Below are 18,501 nucleotides of genomic sequence, written 5' to 3'. Positions count from 1 at the left end.
ATCAAGAGTCTCATGCTCCACCGACTGAGCCAGCCAGGCGCCTCTTTTTCACTTTTTAAATGTACCATTCTATTTGCTATATTTTCCTTCATTTCCTGCTTTTAATTGGATTTACTTAGCTTTATTTATTCCTACAATTTTGTATTGTATTTTGTATTCTTTCTGCTTTTGCAGAAAGCAGAATTTTGATTTGCAAATTATGTATTTTAGTTTTTTCTTTTGGTGATTACTTTTATAATTTTATTTTTATTTATTTATTTTTAAACTTTTTTTGTACAAGCATGGGGAGCAGCAGGCAGAGGGAGAAGCAGTCTCCCTGCTGAGCAAGGAGCCGGACACGGGACTCGATCCCAGGATCCCGGGATCATGACCTGCGCCGAAGGCAGATGCTTAACTGACTGAGCCACCCAGGCATCCCTACTTTTATAATTTTAATATGTGTATTTAATTTAACAAAATCTAAAGTTAACTGATAAATCTCTATTTTCCTTCTGAACAAAGTGTTCTAAAATATTTTAGCCCTGATATACACCCCTAGTCTTTCATGTCCTCTGTCTAGTTTGCTATCAGAGCCTACTACTTATTTACTTGTTCTGTTTTGTTTTTTTAGTCCTTTGTTCTAAATGAGATGACATTATTATCGCTGCTGCTGTTCTTCTTCTTATAGAAAAGGCTCTTATAGATTTAGTTACCTGTTTGTAACCTCTTGACTCATCATTGTTTCTTGGATCCCACTCCCTTCTTCTGGATTCAGCCTCTTGTATTATGAAATATATCTTTGGTCACTTCGCTCAGTAAAAGTATGAGAGTAGTAACTTCTTTCGCCCTTTCTTTGTCTGAAAAATGTGTTTATTTTGCCCCTGTCTTGAATGATAACTTAGTTGAATTCAAGACAAGAGGTTATTTTCCTTCAATACTTGGAAAATATTTTTCCGTTATTTTGGGGTTGAGGTTTATTTTGCTACTTGGGTACAGTATATTATGCAGCAAAATTGTTTTTCTTCATGAGTATTTAGTCTTTTCTGGCTTTTTGGTTTGGTTTGGTTTTTGTTGTTGTTATATTTTCTTAATTAGGTGTTCTATAGGTTCACTGCCATATGTTTAGGTGTTGATTTGTGCTTATTTATCTAGCTCATGACTGCTTCTTCAATCTGAGAACTTAAATATTTCTTTCAGTTCTGAAAATGTCTGTCATGAATCCTCATTCTTTCTATTCTTAGCATTTATTATGTCATTTTTCACTTTTTGTTTCCTATCTTCATGACTTTTTTTTTGCACTTTTAAGCCACTCCTGTTTTTAATACTGTTCAATTCTTATCTGTCTTCATGACTTCTGTCACCTACCTGTCTCCACCATGTTCTATATGGTTTTCTTTCATACACCCTATAGTTTACTAGTTCTCTTATCAGCCATATCTAATCTACTGCTTTACTTATTAATTTCATGACTGTATTTTTTCTTTTAAAATGCCATTTGATTCTCTTTCAAATTAATTTTTATTTTCAACATTGTCCCTTTTTTTTAATGGTTCGTGTTCCTTCTTGGATCACTTTAATAACTTTAAAACATATATTTCAGATTCCTTCTTAGGTTTCCACTTATTTCTAGTTCCCAGGTACCTATTCACCCTTGTGTTGTACTTGTTCACTGTCCTACCTGGTGGCTTACTTCTTCACATGATTGGGATTCTCTATTTTAAGCTCATCTTCAGCAGGGGTTGTTTTTGTCTCCAGGAGTCCAAGTGCCCTGGATTGTGGATACATTCTTGCAGCAGTGCTTTGCATTTTTCGTCTACAAACCAAGACTCAGTTGTTTCAGGGTCTTGAAATCAAATGAATTTTCATTTCTCTATTTGTAACTTCCAACCCATCCAGGTGGTATAAACTTAATGCCCACACTTGCTTTTTGCATAGGTTCATGGTTTTGATGACTCATACGAAAGGCTTTGTTTATTTTCACAGTGCCCAAGCCAGACCTCAGGCTACTTTGCTATTTCTTTTGTGGGCAGAGTTCTTCTAGTTCCCTTTTCATGGATTAGATAGCTTTTAAAGCAGTCCCTCACCTTGCACAAGCCAAAATTCGTGTCTTTTGTCCCAGGTAGATGTTGATATTCCAGCCCCTAGTCCTTGTTTCAGGACTGATCCCTCTGTGGCTACAGCATCAGCTCCAGGAATTCCAGAAGATTTCCCTTTCCTTTTTCTTTCAATCTCTGCTATACATTTAACCTTAAAAAAAATTTTGTTTTTGCTTAATATTATCCAATATTTCTGTGTAATTTAAGCAGGAGTGGGGTCTGCATCAACTCAGCCTGCCATAAAGCTATTCATCTTTGTACTCCTCAGCCCAGAAGAGTAACTAGTCCATACCAGATGCTGAATGAATGAATGAATGAATGAATGAATGAATGAATGAGTTTTTCACCTCCAGAAGCAGATGGGAGCAATGTTCCAGTGAGTAGCTATCTCTCCAGGGGCACCAGAACAAGCAGAACTTATTTTTTTTTTCTTTTTCTTTCCTTTTTTTTAGAATTTACTTTTCTATGAGGATGTAAGTAAAGAGAGTTCCTAGTAACAAAATGAAGAAAGAACAGGACTTCTTATGTGCTTTTTCTGTAAGTTCGGGAACAATGGGAACATTTAAGTGCCTTCCACTACTTGATATCTGAAGGTGGAGAGAAAGTGGACTGAGGAGTGGGTGCTCATAGCATTTGCCGGTGGCTCCATACAGCATGCTTACCTAGAGGAGAGACCGAAGAATTGCAGAGAATAGGACACTGGGCTTGTTTAGTTCCCCTTCTCTCCACTTTTAAGAAAAGCGTGCCTTTGGTGAGATATAGCTGTGGGCTCTTGTTTTCCTTCTTATGTCAGCCACCTTTGTTAGAAGCTGGTTATTGATGCCATGCCATTTTAATTCACACTCCTCTGCTAATCAATTACAGCGTTTATCCATTAATCAGGCATTCTGACAGAGTCAGTAACTGCTTTTTTGGATTTTGTGAGGGGCTGTACGTTATCCAGCAAGGAATAACATTCAGGAGCTCACTTTAAAACAGTGTGACTTTCCCAGGCTGGTGGACTTCCGGAGCAATAAACATCTAGTGGGGATTTCATATGGTGGTTTTTTAATATATTTGGTTGATGGGATTTTCTCACTGAACACTTCATTAGCAGGGCTCAACATTAGTGAAGTGTGGACAGGTGTACCTCTGTTTAAGAAAAACAAAAACATCAAAAGGTAATTATTCCCATCATGTATAAATGACTGCATTCACCTAAAAGTACCATTAAATCATGAACTTCCTTCATTCATATTAAGTGTAACAATATCTTCTTGGCAGTGGGATTTGAGAGCAAAGAAACGTAAAGCCAGAATGTTTGGAGCTGCTACTGGAAAGCTAATCCAAAATTTAGAGCAAATATCTCTACACTTATAATCTGAGTCAAGAGGAAAATATTTTGTTAAACAAAAGCTGAGTTTATATACAAATTTCCTGAAGCCTGTCTTTTTACATAGAGCGTTTTAAACCTTTGTATACATGTGTATACACATTTAAGCACCCCTCTGGCTTTCTGATTTGTTACTGCATATTCAGATATTAAGTGTCACAGAAATTAAAACTTCTTCTTTTAGCAAGGGTAAGAAACAGAGGTGGCAACATTGAATTGGAGAGTTACAGTTTGGGTAGTTAAGTTTACCGCACATAATGATGGTAACAGGTTTCAATGATCTTTTTTTATGACAGATGTACCAACATTTAATTGTTTTTCATCAAGGGTGGAGAGAAAAGACACTTCTGTAGATTTTTCAATTCTCCTACGTGTCACTTAGCTGTCCTCACCATTGTCTAAGCTCCTTTCTCTCATCCTTTTTGCTGCAATGAGTTGTGTCATTCCCTCATGATCAGCACTTTTGTTGTCTTTGTTTTTTGCTGTACCTCAGAAGTCCATCTTTTCTTTCATCTCCTTCCCATTCATGCATGAGGGAACAGTTGTGCCCTGTTGTGGGGATGTTCCGCTGGGTTTCAAACAGTAGGGTTTCTTTTTATTCTCTTCTAAGTAGTACAATGGGGCTGAATGTCTGTTGCAGAATGCACACACTAATATGCCAGGTTATTTGGTTTCTAAGAAGTCAATAAAAATACTACATTTAGGCTCAGCCCTTGGCTTGCTTTTTCCCTGTTTGCCTTTCATGTCTTCAGTTATAAATCTGTTTGTTTGTTTCTGATTGTAAAATATAATCTTCCATATTAAATCGAAGCGTGGAATCAACAAACAGGAAAAATGTTCCTGGCGGTGGAGTATTTTCACACTAGCAGATTTGGCAGTCTGCACCCTCCCTCGATAAGAGCCTTGAAACAGCCGCCAGAGCTAATTAATGGCAGCTACAACTCAGAGAGGAAGAAAAAAAGAGAGTGGATCCCAAGTTGGTCTTGGCAAAACTTTACAGTGTGAGAGAGTACCACATCTCTGCATTTAGAGGTGTGCAGCTTTGACTATTTTCCCCCAGATTACCTGGCTTGATTGTTATTTTGGGGGGGAGGTAAGTGTAAGCATGAGTGTACCTAGTTATAAACACAGACCCAAAGGCCATCCCAGCAGTAAAAGGCTAAAGACATAAAAAGCTAGAGATGTCTTAAGACACTTTGTTCTCATATTCAGGAACAATCTTCAAAATCCTCCTTAATGAGGTCATAAAAGAAAAAAATGGAACAAGTGTTCCTTGTGTATTTCACTAGGGCACGCCATCGGGGTCACTTGCCACCAGTATCCTATTTAAAAAGGGATTGGGGTAGTTCAATCAAGCATTGCATTAAGAGAGAGACTTTGATTAATTCTTTCTCTTTTCTTTTGTGCCACAGATAATTTCAGTAAATTTGTGATACTTTCTGCTTAGCCATTGCGGAGGCTTAAAGTTCTTGATGCGTCATGCTGAGTATTAGCATTTATCGGGCCTACTTGGCTATGGTGAAGAGGAGTGTATGCTCCAGACAGCTCTCTAATCTTTGACAAGCAGGGCTGGTCTTTAAACATGACCATTATCTGAGACCTTAGCGTAGGGAAGTTTCTGCTCTCAAGTTGGTGGAAAGAAATCTTGGTGTAAAAGAAGGAAAAAGACTCAACAGTAAGGAAGATGCTGATTTATCATGGTTAACTTTTTTAAAGGTACGGGATCTGCCTCTTAACTCAGAAACGCACAGCTTGGGTAAGTTTCAGGGATGGCTCTCAAAGGAAACAAAAGCAAGAAAGGGACAAGTGAGTGCTACCACTGTGTGCTTTCACTGAGGCTGCTGTGGGGGAGTTGCAGATTGGCCCCGGGATGGTCAGGATCAGGTAGGAAATTGGATTCTATTGTCATTTGTTTTCTTTTATTTACCAACTTTGTTTGTTAAGAGGCCATCAGAGATATGAAGGGTCATTTTAGCACTACGCTGTAGAAACCTAGGGTCGAATGTTAACTCTTTTGGTTGTTTTGAGCTAGAAGCAAGTTAGGGTATATTTCAAGCACTTAGTTTAAAAAAACTCAGTCACATACCTATTGTATTTTATAAGCTGATTTTGAAAGGGTGTATCATGTTTACTTTATTGCAAATGCAAGGTCTGTTAGGTGTCTGTATATTTAGGTGTCATTGAAAAGTTGAATTTGGGTTCTGATGGACCGGAACGGCTCCCAGGGGCCATTGTGATGGTGTGTAAATCCCTTTTTGTTTGTGGTTTACTCACTGGATGCACTGGATCGGCTCTTAGGGCTGCTGCTTTCTGTTCCATTAATTCAGCCACTGCACATGCGCATGAAGGCAGCAGGTTAATAGTCCTGACTTCAGAAGATAGTTTTAGGTATGGATAGATAGAATCCCTTCTCTTCCAGTTGAACATTTGTTTTTCAATGGAAAGTGAGGTAGTTGGGTTTATTTTCATGAACTTATACATCAGATATGTTTATGTTAAGGCAACAAGTTAAGGCAAGATTTTAGAATTAATTTTAAAGTACATTTTATGATAATTACTGTCCTGCTAAAGATTTAATAGCTAATCATAAGGGCTTTTTAAATTACTAGTTTGAAATGAATAAGATACTCATTTTCTCATAGATTCTCTTTTGGTAGTGTTTCTAGATTAAAGACCCAAAGCTGAACTTATTCATTAAATACTAATTATTAAACTCCTACTTTATGCCAGGCTCATAGAATTATAACAGCATTGTTATTGTCAATATAATTGGTTTTTAACTTATATTTACAATGATTATTATAAATTGTGGAAACCTCTAAGTGTGTTAGTTTTTGATAATCAGCTTTAACTATGGGAGTGAACATGTTCTCTGTGAAGCATGTCTGTGAATAGATTACTCAGGCCTGATAAAGTTCTTGGACTGCTAACTGAAGTTGCATGATTGATAGATTTTTTTTTCTTTTCCTTTCTTTTTAAAAAAATATTTTAAAGTTTATTTCTTTAATCTCTACGCCCAGTGTGGGGCTCAAACTCACAACCCTGAGATCAAGAGTCGCATGCTGTCCCAACTGAGCCAGCCCGGTGCCCCGATAGATTTTTTCATATTTGAAACTGGAGAGAGCCTTAGAGGCAGAGTAGTGTCATGGAAAGGATAAAGGCTGTTACTTACTTTTCCTTACCTGAAAGGGAAGAGCCACCAACTGAGGGCTTGGTATGAGAATTAAGTTCTCTGACTGTGGTGAAGGAGCCACCGCGGGGCTTTGGCCACAGCAATGCCTCTGTGATTGGCCCTCCCCCCACTCCCTTATTCCCAAGAAATAGGTATCTACAAAGCATCCAGTGTTTACATTCTGATTCCCATCAAGCATGCTGAGGGCCAGGAAAGTTACCTGGTCATACTTTTCTCTGTGCCACCAAAAAGGGTGTGAAGGTGTCTATTAGGAAACTCATGCTGTGGAAAAATCCTCAAAGAGTTTTTAGGTTCGGGGAATACCCATTTCATTTGCTTATATGAAACATAATTGCAGACATTTTTAGTATACCCTATGGTGGAAATACTCCAAGTGTTGCTTTTTTACACAAAATCAGCATGATGATTGCTGAGAAGAAGGAGGTCACAGCCTTTGCTTTCTCTACAAAATCAGAACTTCCACCACATTTCTTCCAGGGTTGTAGGTTCTTTTTTGGATAAAGGTCTCAGAGGGCAGACAGGGTCTTCTCATAAAGTCGGAGGACTGTGATTCTCTGGACACCCCATCTTCTGAAAAAAAGTGGAAAAAAGGAATGAACATAAGTACATTTCAGCCTCCCCCAGACCTCCTTATGCTCAGATCTAGGATCCAGTAAGTAACCAAAGTAGGCCACCTAGCAAATGAGCTGTTTCCTTTGAAACAGGTAAGTAAGAGATCTGGGCTTAAACATAGACCTAGTTCTCTCTCTGATAGCTAACGTATTATAAATGCTAGCTGAAGAAAATTGTCTTTTTTACCTTAGAATAGATATCATAGGAAATGATACCTTTTGCCTTTATTTACAAAGGATTTTAGGATTAATATTACAGATCTCATTATACTGCTTTTCACGTGTTTTATGATGAGAATTCCTCAAAATCCACTCAGTATAAGTTGGTCCTTCTCAATACTTAAACATAGCAGATTTTTTGAGGTATTTAAGACAGTTGTTGCTTCTGCTTTGGAATGCTGAAAACTTTCTGCATAATTTTGATCTGGAAAAATACTACAGGGCCTTGCTATTAGAACTAGAAAAAGCATAATGGCAAGGACCATCTCATTGTCTTCTTGTAGATCAGGTTGAAGGACTGTATTACATGTTCTTGCTCATAATAAGTTGGAAAATAAGTAGCACTGAAAAGAATGATCTGTACTGATTTTTCTTGTCTTTTTAAAACGTGAACCCTAAATGGGAGAGTGTGTTTTTGTGTGCTGCAGTATTCCTTATACATTGTTGGTGACCAGCAAATGTACCCAGCCATTTATATGAAGATAATGTATATGTGATCTTAGCCAAAAGGCCCTCCACTTATAGATCAGTTGCTAAACCTATCTTTAGTGGCCTTTTAGATTGGACTCCCTTTTCAGCCATCTGCTTGAATACCAATTATGCTTTGAGGAAAAGACACAGGAAGTGGTGGTTGATGGTGCTTGCTGTAAATGTGTCTCTGAGACACAGTTTCATCTGGTCAGTAAGATGTGTGCCTTTGGATACATGGGTCTGTTTGGGGCTCAGTATCCTCAGAGTTTGATGAGCTTTGGAAATGTGCATAAATGGAAGGATGGGAAAGAGAAACCAGAAGATACATTGCCTCCCCTTCCCACCCCTCCAGAGGGAACCAAAGAAAAGTGCAAATGGTCATCAGCCCATTGGCGAGACACTACAGAGTCATTGAACAATTCTTTTCTTTCTCTGTCAATTAGCAAAGTGTGATTTTCTTCTGTTTACAAAAGTTTATGAAAAAGGAGAAATGGACCACTTCCAGCTTGTACTTGAGTGTTTTGCATATTTGACTTTCCTGACCCCTAAATGCCCCCCACCCCAATCAGTGCTTTGTTACTATTGTTAGTGTTGTTGCCAGACCAGCTCCTGGCTGGAGGGTGGCAGGGCCTGGAGTGCTGTTGGGCCCCATCTTTCCAGGGGCTTGTCACCATAGCTGTGGGTGTCACCAGTAGGCGCTCAGGCAACTGTCCTCTTCGTTGGGCAATGAAGGTGTCACATTGCTTCTTTAATGTATTCCATCCAGTATCTGGGTCCACCTCTTGAAATTCAACTAACGTATGTTATAGAACTGGTGTGCACTGCACCTGCAAGGGCATGGACAGTGTGGCAGGCCTGTGGGCAAATGGGCCCTACGGGGGCAGCCCAGCAGCCAAGTTTGGGCAGAGAGCAGTTGGCTACATCACTGGTCTCTTTGTTAGTGAGGATCAGGGATTGTCACTTGCAGCACTTGCCCTCTGTCTTTCCTCAGGACAGGCCATACTAGGTTGAAGAGGAGGGGCAAGGCAGTTCTCTACCCATGTGGAGATAGGGTGGGACTGGGTGGCCTCTGAGCAGTGGCTTGTAGGGGGGCTGCCCACACATGGGTCCCAGAGCCCAGGGAGCAGCAGAGCTGCTACTGAGATGTTCTGTAGGGAAGCGAAGGTGCAGAGACCACAGCCTGGAATCTGAGTGGGGAAGACCACAGAAACCATAACTAGGAGAGATGCAGCATGCAACCAGCCCAAGAGGTGAGCACCCAGAAACCCCAGAGTGGGCTTCTCTGGGAGGGGTTCAGGGAGGAGGGTCATGGCTTTGTTGTACTTTGTTAATATAGGCCGGATATTGGTAGCTTGCACCATATAAAGAAAAATAAATGAGGATGAAAGAGTTAAATGGATTAGTATAGTCAACATAGGGTTAGCAAAGCCTGCCTTAAAAGTTGACTTTTATTTAAAGAAAGAAAATCAGACCCGAGCCGAAGGCAGATGCTTAACCGGCTGAGCCACCCAGGGGCCCCTAATTTATAATTTCTTAAAAAAGTCTAGCAGCAGAATGCATGACTGTCTGGCTTGTTTTTTTTTTTTTTTTAAAAAAGGAGACTGCCTCAAAGCATTGAAATAAAACTTAACTGCTGATTGCACCAAAAGACCAGAAACATTTGCTGTTGATTAGGCTGTGATGGGTGATGGAGAAAGCCCTACGAGGTTTCAGAAGTGAGAAGATAGAGGTGGTGGGGTGGAGGAGTGCTAGCAGGAGAGTGCTGATGCACACGTCTAATGCACAGAGTGTGGGGTCATGTGGACAGTGGCGGGTGACAGAAGGGGCACGGGGAGAAGGGAACCAAGAAATCTCCTGAGGGGGGGGAAAAAGGCCCAGGCTGGCACTTCTAACTTCTTTGTTTTCTAGCTAAGAAGTACCCTGAGTAACAAACTCCCCAGCACCATGGTTTCACATCGCGTTAGCTTTTCAGGAACCAGTACTACCGTTTTTTAGTGAGAACTGTCACTTGCTTGCTCCTCTGTTGGAGGCTACCAGGATGTCATATTTTGAAGCATGAGAAGTATAGGTACACTTGCACAAATAGTACCAGAGGCTGTGGATTTCAGCAGCATAGTCTGTTGGGGCTTCATTTTTGTTGAGGGCATATAGTTGTTTCTTTTCTTTCTTTCTTCTGTATGTAACATGTAAAGACTCCTACATCTTCCAGACCACATTGTTTTCAGGATTTCAGCGTTATGTGGCAGCATTTGAAAGGTGTTACCTTCTTTTTTCTCTTTTCAGAGAGAAATAGGTTTCCTGTGTATCTTAAGCTATAATCCACAGGAGGATTATGATAATGAGTCACTGTTTTGTAATTTTGCTATTTTAAGTGAGTTTTAAATAAAACCTGTGGCTGTTTCATGATCACTGGGAACATACCCATAAACTTTAAGTGCTACAAATATCCTCAGATCTTAAAAATAGAGTTAAATATGAAAATATAGTGCTGTAATAAAAGAGGTTTTCATTACCTTCACCCTGCCTATCAACAGGACAACTTTATACTTCACCCAAAGATATTTAAAAATACATCAGCTTCCTTAGAAATCTCTTGACTGTGGGCGCTCAGTGGAGTTGTGGGACTCATGATCTCAGGGTTGTGGGTTCAAGCCCCACGTTGGGTGTAGAGATTACTTAAAATCTTTTTTAAAAAAAGGAAAAAAAGAAATTTCCCGACTATGTATCACTGTTTTCTATTTGAATGATTAACATATGCACATTAGTTAGTAGGTAGGTAGTGTAATTCCACTTGCTCTTCCAATTCTCTAAAGATAATTGTTATCATTGTCATAAAATTAAGGAAGGGAAATTCATATAAAGCTAATTTAAGATACTTGGTTTTTGCACTCATTTATTTACTCATTTATATATTTAATTAGCATCTGTTGTATACCTGGTATGGTGCCAGGGTCAGCAAAAAGGGTGCTTCCTAAAATTACAACTCCCTAAGATCGTGGCTCTTAAAATCAGTTCTTTATCTCTATTTTCCCCGCTCGAATATTACCTCTGTTCTGCCTTATCATTGTGATCAGAGCTTTGGGTTAATTTTTTAAGATTTTGTAATCCCAATAATGTGTAATATGCAATAGGAATGGTCAGAGAAGAGAAATCTTTAAGAAATTTTAATTACTGGGGAGCTGATTCTAGCAGAGAAATGATCAGACTTGTCCATATAGAGATGGAGGGCTGCTCAGGCTGAACTGAACCCCTGTTGTGATTGAAACTCTTTCCACTGTATTGTCCAAATTACTGCCTTAACTTCCTCCCTCTCCTCATTTGCCTATTCCCCTTGCTTTTTATCTTCTGTATTACCAGTGTACAACATAGTGGTGTTTAACTACTTCCTGAAATCGTTATTAGTCATCAGGAGCACTAGTTCGTTATAGATGTAGATGAATGGGTATCAGCCCATCAACTGCGAGTTGGACTAATTTGGAAAATATGGTTCCTTCCCTCAAAAGAAACTGCTCCTGCTCCTTTGGACACTTCTATAAAATAGCTATGTGCATTTCCCCATTTGTTATGAACGACTAGAATCCGTGTGTCCTGCTTGATGCTAGAACTGGAATTTAATCCACAATGCCGAGGAAGCTTTACCTAGAATGTCTGTCCACATGAAAGGGAGGGAAAGGCCTTACAAGTTCCCTCTCCCTTTCCGTTTTTGGTGAGCTTTCGACTTTTCTTCCCTGTGATTATTATTGAGCGGAATGTAACCCCAAATCTTTCACCAGATGTTGCCTTACAATTTTAAAGGGAAGAAGAAAATTATAATGGATGTTTTGAATGTGCTCAACTTTTGTTTTGTTCAGAGCCAAACTGAATGAGGCAAAGAAGTTAAAATCTTTTCTTGTTCCATCTGAGTAAGCATGAAAACCTACAATCCTTAATCTTTTAAAAGAAAAATAACCCTCCTCTGTTTGTGGGATTTCTGATTCATTCCTTCCACCCTGCTCCCCTGCTCTGCATTTTTGTAGTCAAATTCTGTCTGGACTTTTGTGAGCCAATAACCTTCCTCCTCACCCCACTCCCCTCTCCCCCCCCCCACCTCTACCCTGTGATCACACAAAGAGCAGGGAGCCCACAAAAGACTGAGTTTCTGGGTTTTGGATTTAAAAGGAGGATGAAATGCTGGAGCACAAAACTGATCTGTTAAAACTTTACCAAAAAAGAAATTTATTGGCTTCGGGATGGGGGGACTAAGGAAAGTGAGAGAAATTGAGATTTTTTTTAATGCCACAAATAGAAGCAAATATAATGTACTTTTTTTGTGGTTCACACTAAATTGACTTTTCTTTAGTGTAGCACAAACTAGATGGTGTGGCAGCAACTTCAAACCTCCCAAGTTAACAAGTGATATAAAAAAATGAGAGTTTCATGGGAGGGTAGTGGGGAGCCCTGGAAACTTTCTAGTTGTTGATGTCTCTGAATAATAACCGGGGCTGGTACATGGCCTGTGGTTTAAAGCTGAGGACCTAAGTCTTAATTAACCATTTTGCCCTGTTGCCACAATTGTGGTGATCCTCTGTGACTTGGGTCCTCTGTCTGTGAACTCTGGGTCTCCAGGGTGTATAAGTTTGTCTAAGGCTAAACCCTTATATAAATATTCTTTTTTTTTTAAAGATTTTATTTATTTATTTGACAGAGAGAGAGACAGTCAGCGAGAGAGGGAACACAAGCAGGGGGAGTGGGAGATGAAGAAGCAGGCTCCCAACAGAGCAGGGAGTCCGATGAGGGGCTCGATCCCAGGACCCTGGGATCATGACCTGAGCTGAAGGCAGAGGCTTACCCACTGAGCCACCCAGGCGCCCCACCTTATGTAAATATTTTAAACCAAGCATCCACAGGCCAAATTCTGCTCACCGCTTTTTTTTTTATACAGCCCTTGAACTAAGAATGGTTTTTCCAGATACATGCTTTGATAAGGGAATATTATCTTTAACTCCAATTAAGCAAAATGCTACCCTTCCAAAAAGAATGCCATTCTTCTCTTGGTTAGAACTGTATTACCAAAAGTTGTACTCAATTTTATTTTGAGTTTCATCAGTAAAAAACGTGTAGAAATTTGTGTTCTCTCTTGTTGTACAAGTCCCTATATAATATTGCAGCATTTGTCTCTCAGCTCACTAGCTGAAATAGTTACTATCTGGCCCTTTCAGATGTTTACTGAGCCCTGTTCTAGACTGTCCTACACAGAGGCAATTTTAAAGGAGTGGGGAGGCATCCTTGCTATCATTCCTCGTTTGAATATTTTATTTTCTTTTTTAATAGTGAAGCTCTTCTGATCAATACGGATCTAAGTTAATATGCTTTGGCTTGTGCAGTGCCCTGAGAAAACTGGTATCAGTTGTGAATGTGGCACAATATTGTCAGCAGCTGCACGTTTGAAAATTTAAAGTTACTGAATAAAATAAATTTAAAGTTACTAAATAAAGTTACTGAATTTTATATGTGTTTCCCTATGTAAAATAGGTGGTGATAATATTATGTTTCATACAGTTGTTGAAAGGATTAAGAGAGAAATATAAATAAAGAACTCAATAGATGTTAAAAAGAACAAAGTCTACCATTGAGAACTTAGGTTTGTTTACCTTAGGATGAGTACTGCTACCTTGTATTTTAACATTTTGAATATGTACAGATACACTGTCCCTTGTACACTTGGAGGTGCCTGAGTAATGCTGCTCCTAAACTTCAGGTAATACAAAATGTAATCTGGTTGTATCTTTTTTCAACACGATTCTGTTGGAAATACTTGTTTAAAATAGAATTATTACTTAAGACCTGTATATTTCTTTTTTTTTTTTTTTTAAGATTTTATTTATTTATTTGACAAAGAGACAAGGAGAGAACAGGTAGAGAGAGCTGCAGAGAGAGAGAGAGAGAGAAGCACACTGACCAGGAAGCCTGACGTGGGCCTCCATCCCAGATCCCTGGGATCATGACCTGAGCCGAAGGTAGATATTCAACTGACTGAGCCACCCAGGCACCCCAAGTTCTGTATATTTCTACGATAATTTTAAAGCATAAATAAATGGTATCAGAGAGCAAAATAGGGAGCTTTTCTGGTTCAGAAAATTTTAGGATATTGGGTTGGCACTCTTTTGCTCACTGTGACAGATTATAGGATCAGAAAAAGGACACTGTTTTGGTGTTTCCTATAGCTAGTATTTACATCTGGGAATCGCCCCCACATGCATGAAGGCAACATTTGGGTTAGAGGTGGGCATGGCATTTGCAAAGAAAGAAATCCACTGAAAGGCACCTGGGTGGCTCAGTTGGTTGAGCATCCAACTTGGCTCAGGTATGATCTCAGGGTCATGGGATCGAGCCCCAGATCGGGGCCTGCACTCAGCACAGGGTCTGCTTGTCCTTCTCCCATCCCCTCTACCCTTCCCCTTCCCCCTCCTTGCCCGTGTGCTGTCTCTAATAAATAAATAAAAAACGTTAAAAATATATAAACAGATTATATTTTTTTAAAAATCTCTGGTGATAATTGAGATGAAATCAGTGAGTTCACCTGTGCTCTTCCTCATTCTGTTGCACCCACAATGCACTTTTTGCCTCTGGAGTTTGCTCCCTTCCAAGGTTGTCACGGCCTCTGAGAAGCTTCTTTGAATGCCCCCTCATTCCTGGGCTTCCTGCCTCTGTTTGCCTTAGAGACCCCTGTCTTGGGTCTGTCTCCTTAGCTAGACTTAGCTTCTCAGAGAGCTGATTCTCTCCTCATTGATATCCCCAGGGCTTGGCTTAGGTGTCCAATATCTGTTTGTGGAATCAATGAAAGAAATATTTATCTAACATTAACATAAAATGAGTGGCAAAACTCTTGATTTTCCTCCCTCTTTAGATGAGATTAATGTGCATAGATATCATGAAACATTATTTTAGAGTTGATTAAAAATTCACAGATAAGCCAAAATTGGTATCTAGCTGGTCCAGCTATTAAGTTCTGAAGACCTGGAGGGCATCATAGAGGAGATATAACTTGCCGTTTTTATTTTCTGCACTGCCGACTCTTAGCATGGATGTGGGGGCCCAGTCCCCTCGGTAACTGTGTTTCCCAGATGTGGCAGTGCCTCTCACCATCTGTGTGTGTGGGTGGGTGGGTGGATGGGTGCGTGGCTGGGGGTGTATGTGTGAGAACAGCACACCTGTAAAGAATCCTAGGCAGCACTCTGTTCCAGACCCCCGTGCCTAACTCACAGAGGTCAGAGAAGAGGAGGGGAAAGTGCCTTCTCTTTAATGAAGTAGCTATTATTGATTGACTTTCTATGTGTAGGGCATTTTATCAGGTGTTATCTGCTTTCACTGATTTCTCACAGCATCCTGTTGTTATATCCAACTCATAATACGAACCCGAAATATAGGGAGGCCAAGTAACATACTGAAGGTGTCACCAGACCCAGGTGTGCTGCATTCCAGAGCCCATGCCCTTAACTGCTCTGATTTCCTTACCACTTGCCTACTTTCCAGGGAAGTGGAAGAACAATTCAGAGATGTCAGGTCCTCAAAGCACACACTAGAGCTCAAGAAAAACTGAACTCTGAGCGTTGGGAGTTATGTCCTGGTTATTGTCCCCTTATTGTCACATAACTCAGAGGAGAGTCATCACACACCCCTGGACGTTGGTAGGCTGCAAGTTGCAGGCAAAAAATGAGACAAACTGCACGAGAAGTACAACCTCCAACTTTTAGGAACAGCTAGCTCCCGTAGACTTGAATTCTAACCATTTTTGATGGATTGTGTGGAATTACATGTGAGTTAAATCCATTGAGTACCACGTGTTAAAGTTCCAGGCAAGGAGAAATGAGCTGCATGGTAATTGAGAATGAAGTTAAGGAAGAAAATTTTATTGTTAATCAAGGGCTTAATTGCCTCTGGGACATTTTAAATAAATGCCATGCCATACTTAAGGAGCAATATTCTGTAAGCGAGATGCAAAATTTCTTTAATTAAACCATGGTGGGTATTCCCTGATTGAAGTATCTGTCTTTATCTTCATAGTTAAGCCTTCGTGATTCATGTAACAACTCAATCAGGGATTGAGTAAATTAAGGGCTCCTTGAAAGAACAGATCAATTATATAAAATTGATTGGAATTATTTCTGGGACAGTCTTCATTGTACTTATTTGGACCAGAGCATATTTTTGGTGTATTTACTATTTAGTAGTCTTGTAGAGTAAGCTGTTTTTCAGCCTGCAAGGGACAGGTTGTGGCTGTTGCATAGTACAGCACAGACAGTTCTTAGAATTCGTCTGAGAAATGGAACAAATGTAAGGGTTTCTTGGCCATGGAGAAACCCAGTGATAATGACCGTCAATTAACCAATAAGGAAGTTGGTGAGTAAGTCGGTCAACAAACATGAGTGTGGCTACATACAAGGCCTTCGGCTAGATGCTGATAAATTTTCATCAGTGTCTATGGACTCTGAGAAACAAACTGAGGGCTTCAGAGGGGAGGGGGGTGGGGGAATGGAATGGACTGGTGATGGGTAGTAAGGAGGGCACGTATTGCATGGTGCACTGGGTGTTACACGCAACTAATGAATCATCGAAGTTTACATCAGAAACCAGGGATCTACTGTATGGTGCCTAACATAATATAATAAAAAAAAACATTAAAATAAAAAAAGAAAGAAAGAAGGATTCTAGGGGGAAAAACATCAAAAAAAAAAAAAATTGTGTCAGTGTCAATGAGCCAAAGGGCTGACTTCTTATTGCCAACTGAACAGACTCAGATTCAGAAACAGACTAAGGAGATTTACAGGCTCTCTCATTGTATGTGGGGGAAAAAAATGAAAATTAGGTATTCAAAAGTTTTGACTTACTAGATTGCCACTTTGAGTGGGAGAAGCGCTTGAACGGAGCTTGGTAAAGTCTTGTGAAAAGAAGGGAGTAGGGGCTAGCACCTGGTATGGGGGTGGGGAATGAGCCGCCAGCACATCTGTCATCGTCCCACTCTGCATTCTCTTCTAGTTGGACACTCAGCTGCAGTTCTCATTGTGTCGTTAACAGAAGTCTTTGTGAGAATTCAAAAAGTACACAAGAGTGTATATCAGTGGCATTTTTAAAATTTAGTAATGGTTTGTTTCACCAAGCTAACACTGATTTCATTTAATTCTTAAAAAGAGAAAAATTACCATCTGAAGTTACTAAAATCTTCAAATATATGATCACTTCTATTTATTTATTTAGCGTGAGCTTGGGGAGGGACAGATGGAGAAGGAGAGAGAGAATCTCAAGCAGACTCTATTCTGAGCACAGAGCCCAACACGGGGCTCGATCTCACAACCCTCAGATCATGACCTGAACCAAAATGAAGTGTCAGACGCTCAGTCGACTGAGCCACCTAGGCACCTCTGATCACTTCTATTTTTCAAATTTTATTTATGTTGAGTAATCAGCAAATAACCTAAATAAGTAATCAAATAATGGCATTTTATAGAATGGGTTCATACTGAAATTATTACCCTTTTTCTTTAGGGTTCTTGATATAAAACAACCAAGCCTTTTAAAAGTGGTTTCGTTTTCCAGTAAACACACTTATAGACATACTTTGTGAACTGAGTACTTGAAAAAAGGAAATGAGAGAAGGAAAGAAAAATATTTGAAGTCATATCTTCATAAAGACTCCATGGTGTTCGACACGTGTTGGCCAATTCAGGCCAGGCTCAAAATGACAGGTTCGATTTTGCTTGCTGCCCTGGGACCCCACTGGCCAGTGTGTCCCCTGAAAAGCCTCTCTTCCTTGTTGTGGACACATAGAAAGCCTGTGTGGTGTTCACCAGCTACAGAAGGGTCCTGTGATGGTTTAGATGTGAAATCACAACTTTTGGGCAGTGTCTGGAAACTTAACATTGTAATGTCACTGCAAATACAGAAATTCCTTTAAGATTTTACATGACTCAAAAGATTAATCTGTTTTAAAGATCGTGCTCTGGGAAGAACTGTATTTGTATAACTTGGACAGGAACAAGCCTATCTGCACATGGTCTGTGAAGAAAGGAAAATGAGCCACGCACTCCAGAGCAAAACTAGCTGCCTTCCCAAATAGCTATAAATACACCTTGTTCTTCAACCTATTCCCAAAGGACTCAAGCTTATTTTAAGAAATGCTTGTGAGCACAGGAAAGCAAAATGATATCTTAGCATTCCGTCCCGTCAACATTTTTTGATTCTTTAATATCATGTAAGATATATTTTTGAAATCACTTTTTCTGACTCCAGTCTATCTGCCTTTGGGAGCTCAGTCATGAATACACAACTCACATGGATACTAAGGGCTTTGAGGTTTCTCGTGACTTATTTGCCCCTGCTCTTTGCAGAGCGATGCGGAGCGTGTTTTCATTAAGTGCCCACTCACTCCCTGGTTGGGTTCAGAGGGTCTCAAGTCATCTCAAGAAAATTGCCATCTGAGCATGATGTTTCAAGACTCTGGTGTTTCCTATTTTGGGGGCTGCGTGGGTTCTGTTTGATCATTTCCCCTCGCTGTCTTGTGCATTCTAAATGCTGGGCTTGCCT

At 39.9% G+C, this 18,501-nt stretch overlaps 1 protein-coding gene across 5 annotated transcripts in view; it reads left to right on the top strand.

The window, feature by feature from the left end:
* Positions 1-18,501, top strand: part of CLYBL (citramalyl-CoA lyase) — a 249,291-nt gene that overhangs the window by 99,943 nt on the left and 130,847 nt on the right. Inside the window, exon 1 of one of the 5 annotated variants that reach the window (XM_045811000.2) lies at positions 5,303-5,331. The exons of the other annotated variants lie outside the window; for them this stretch is intronic. Within the exon in view, the coding sequence (XP_045666956.1) occupies positions 5,318-5,331 (14 nt within the window). The 5' untranslated portion in view covers positions 5,303-5,317. Of the gene's footprint in view, positions 1-5,302; positions 5,332-18,501 lie in introns of those variants that run through there. 5 annotated transcript variants of the gene reach the window in all.

Source organism: Ursus americanus, chromosome 10, assembly GCF_024610735.1.
Source record: "Ursus americanus isolate L20-20 chromosome 10, mUrsAme1.1.p, whole genome shotgun sequence".
Classification (NCBI taxonomy): domain Eukaryota; kingdom Metazoa; phylum Chordata; class Mammalia; order Carnivora; family Ursidae; genus Ursus; species Ursus americanus.
This window is presented reverse-complemented; position numbering and strand designations above follow the sequence as displayed.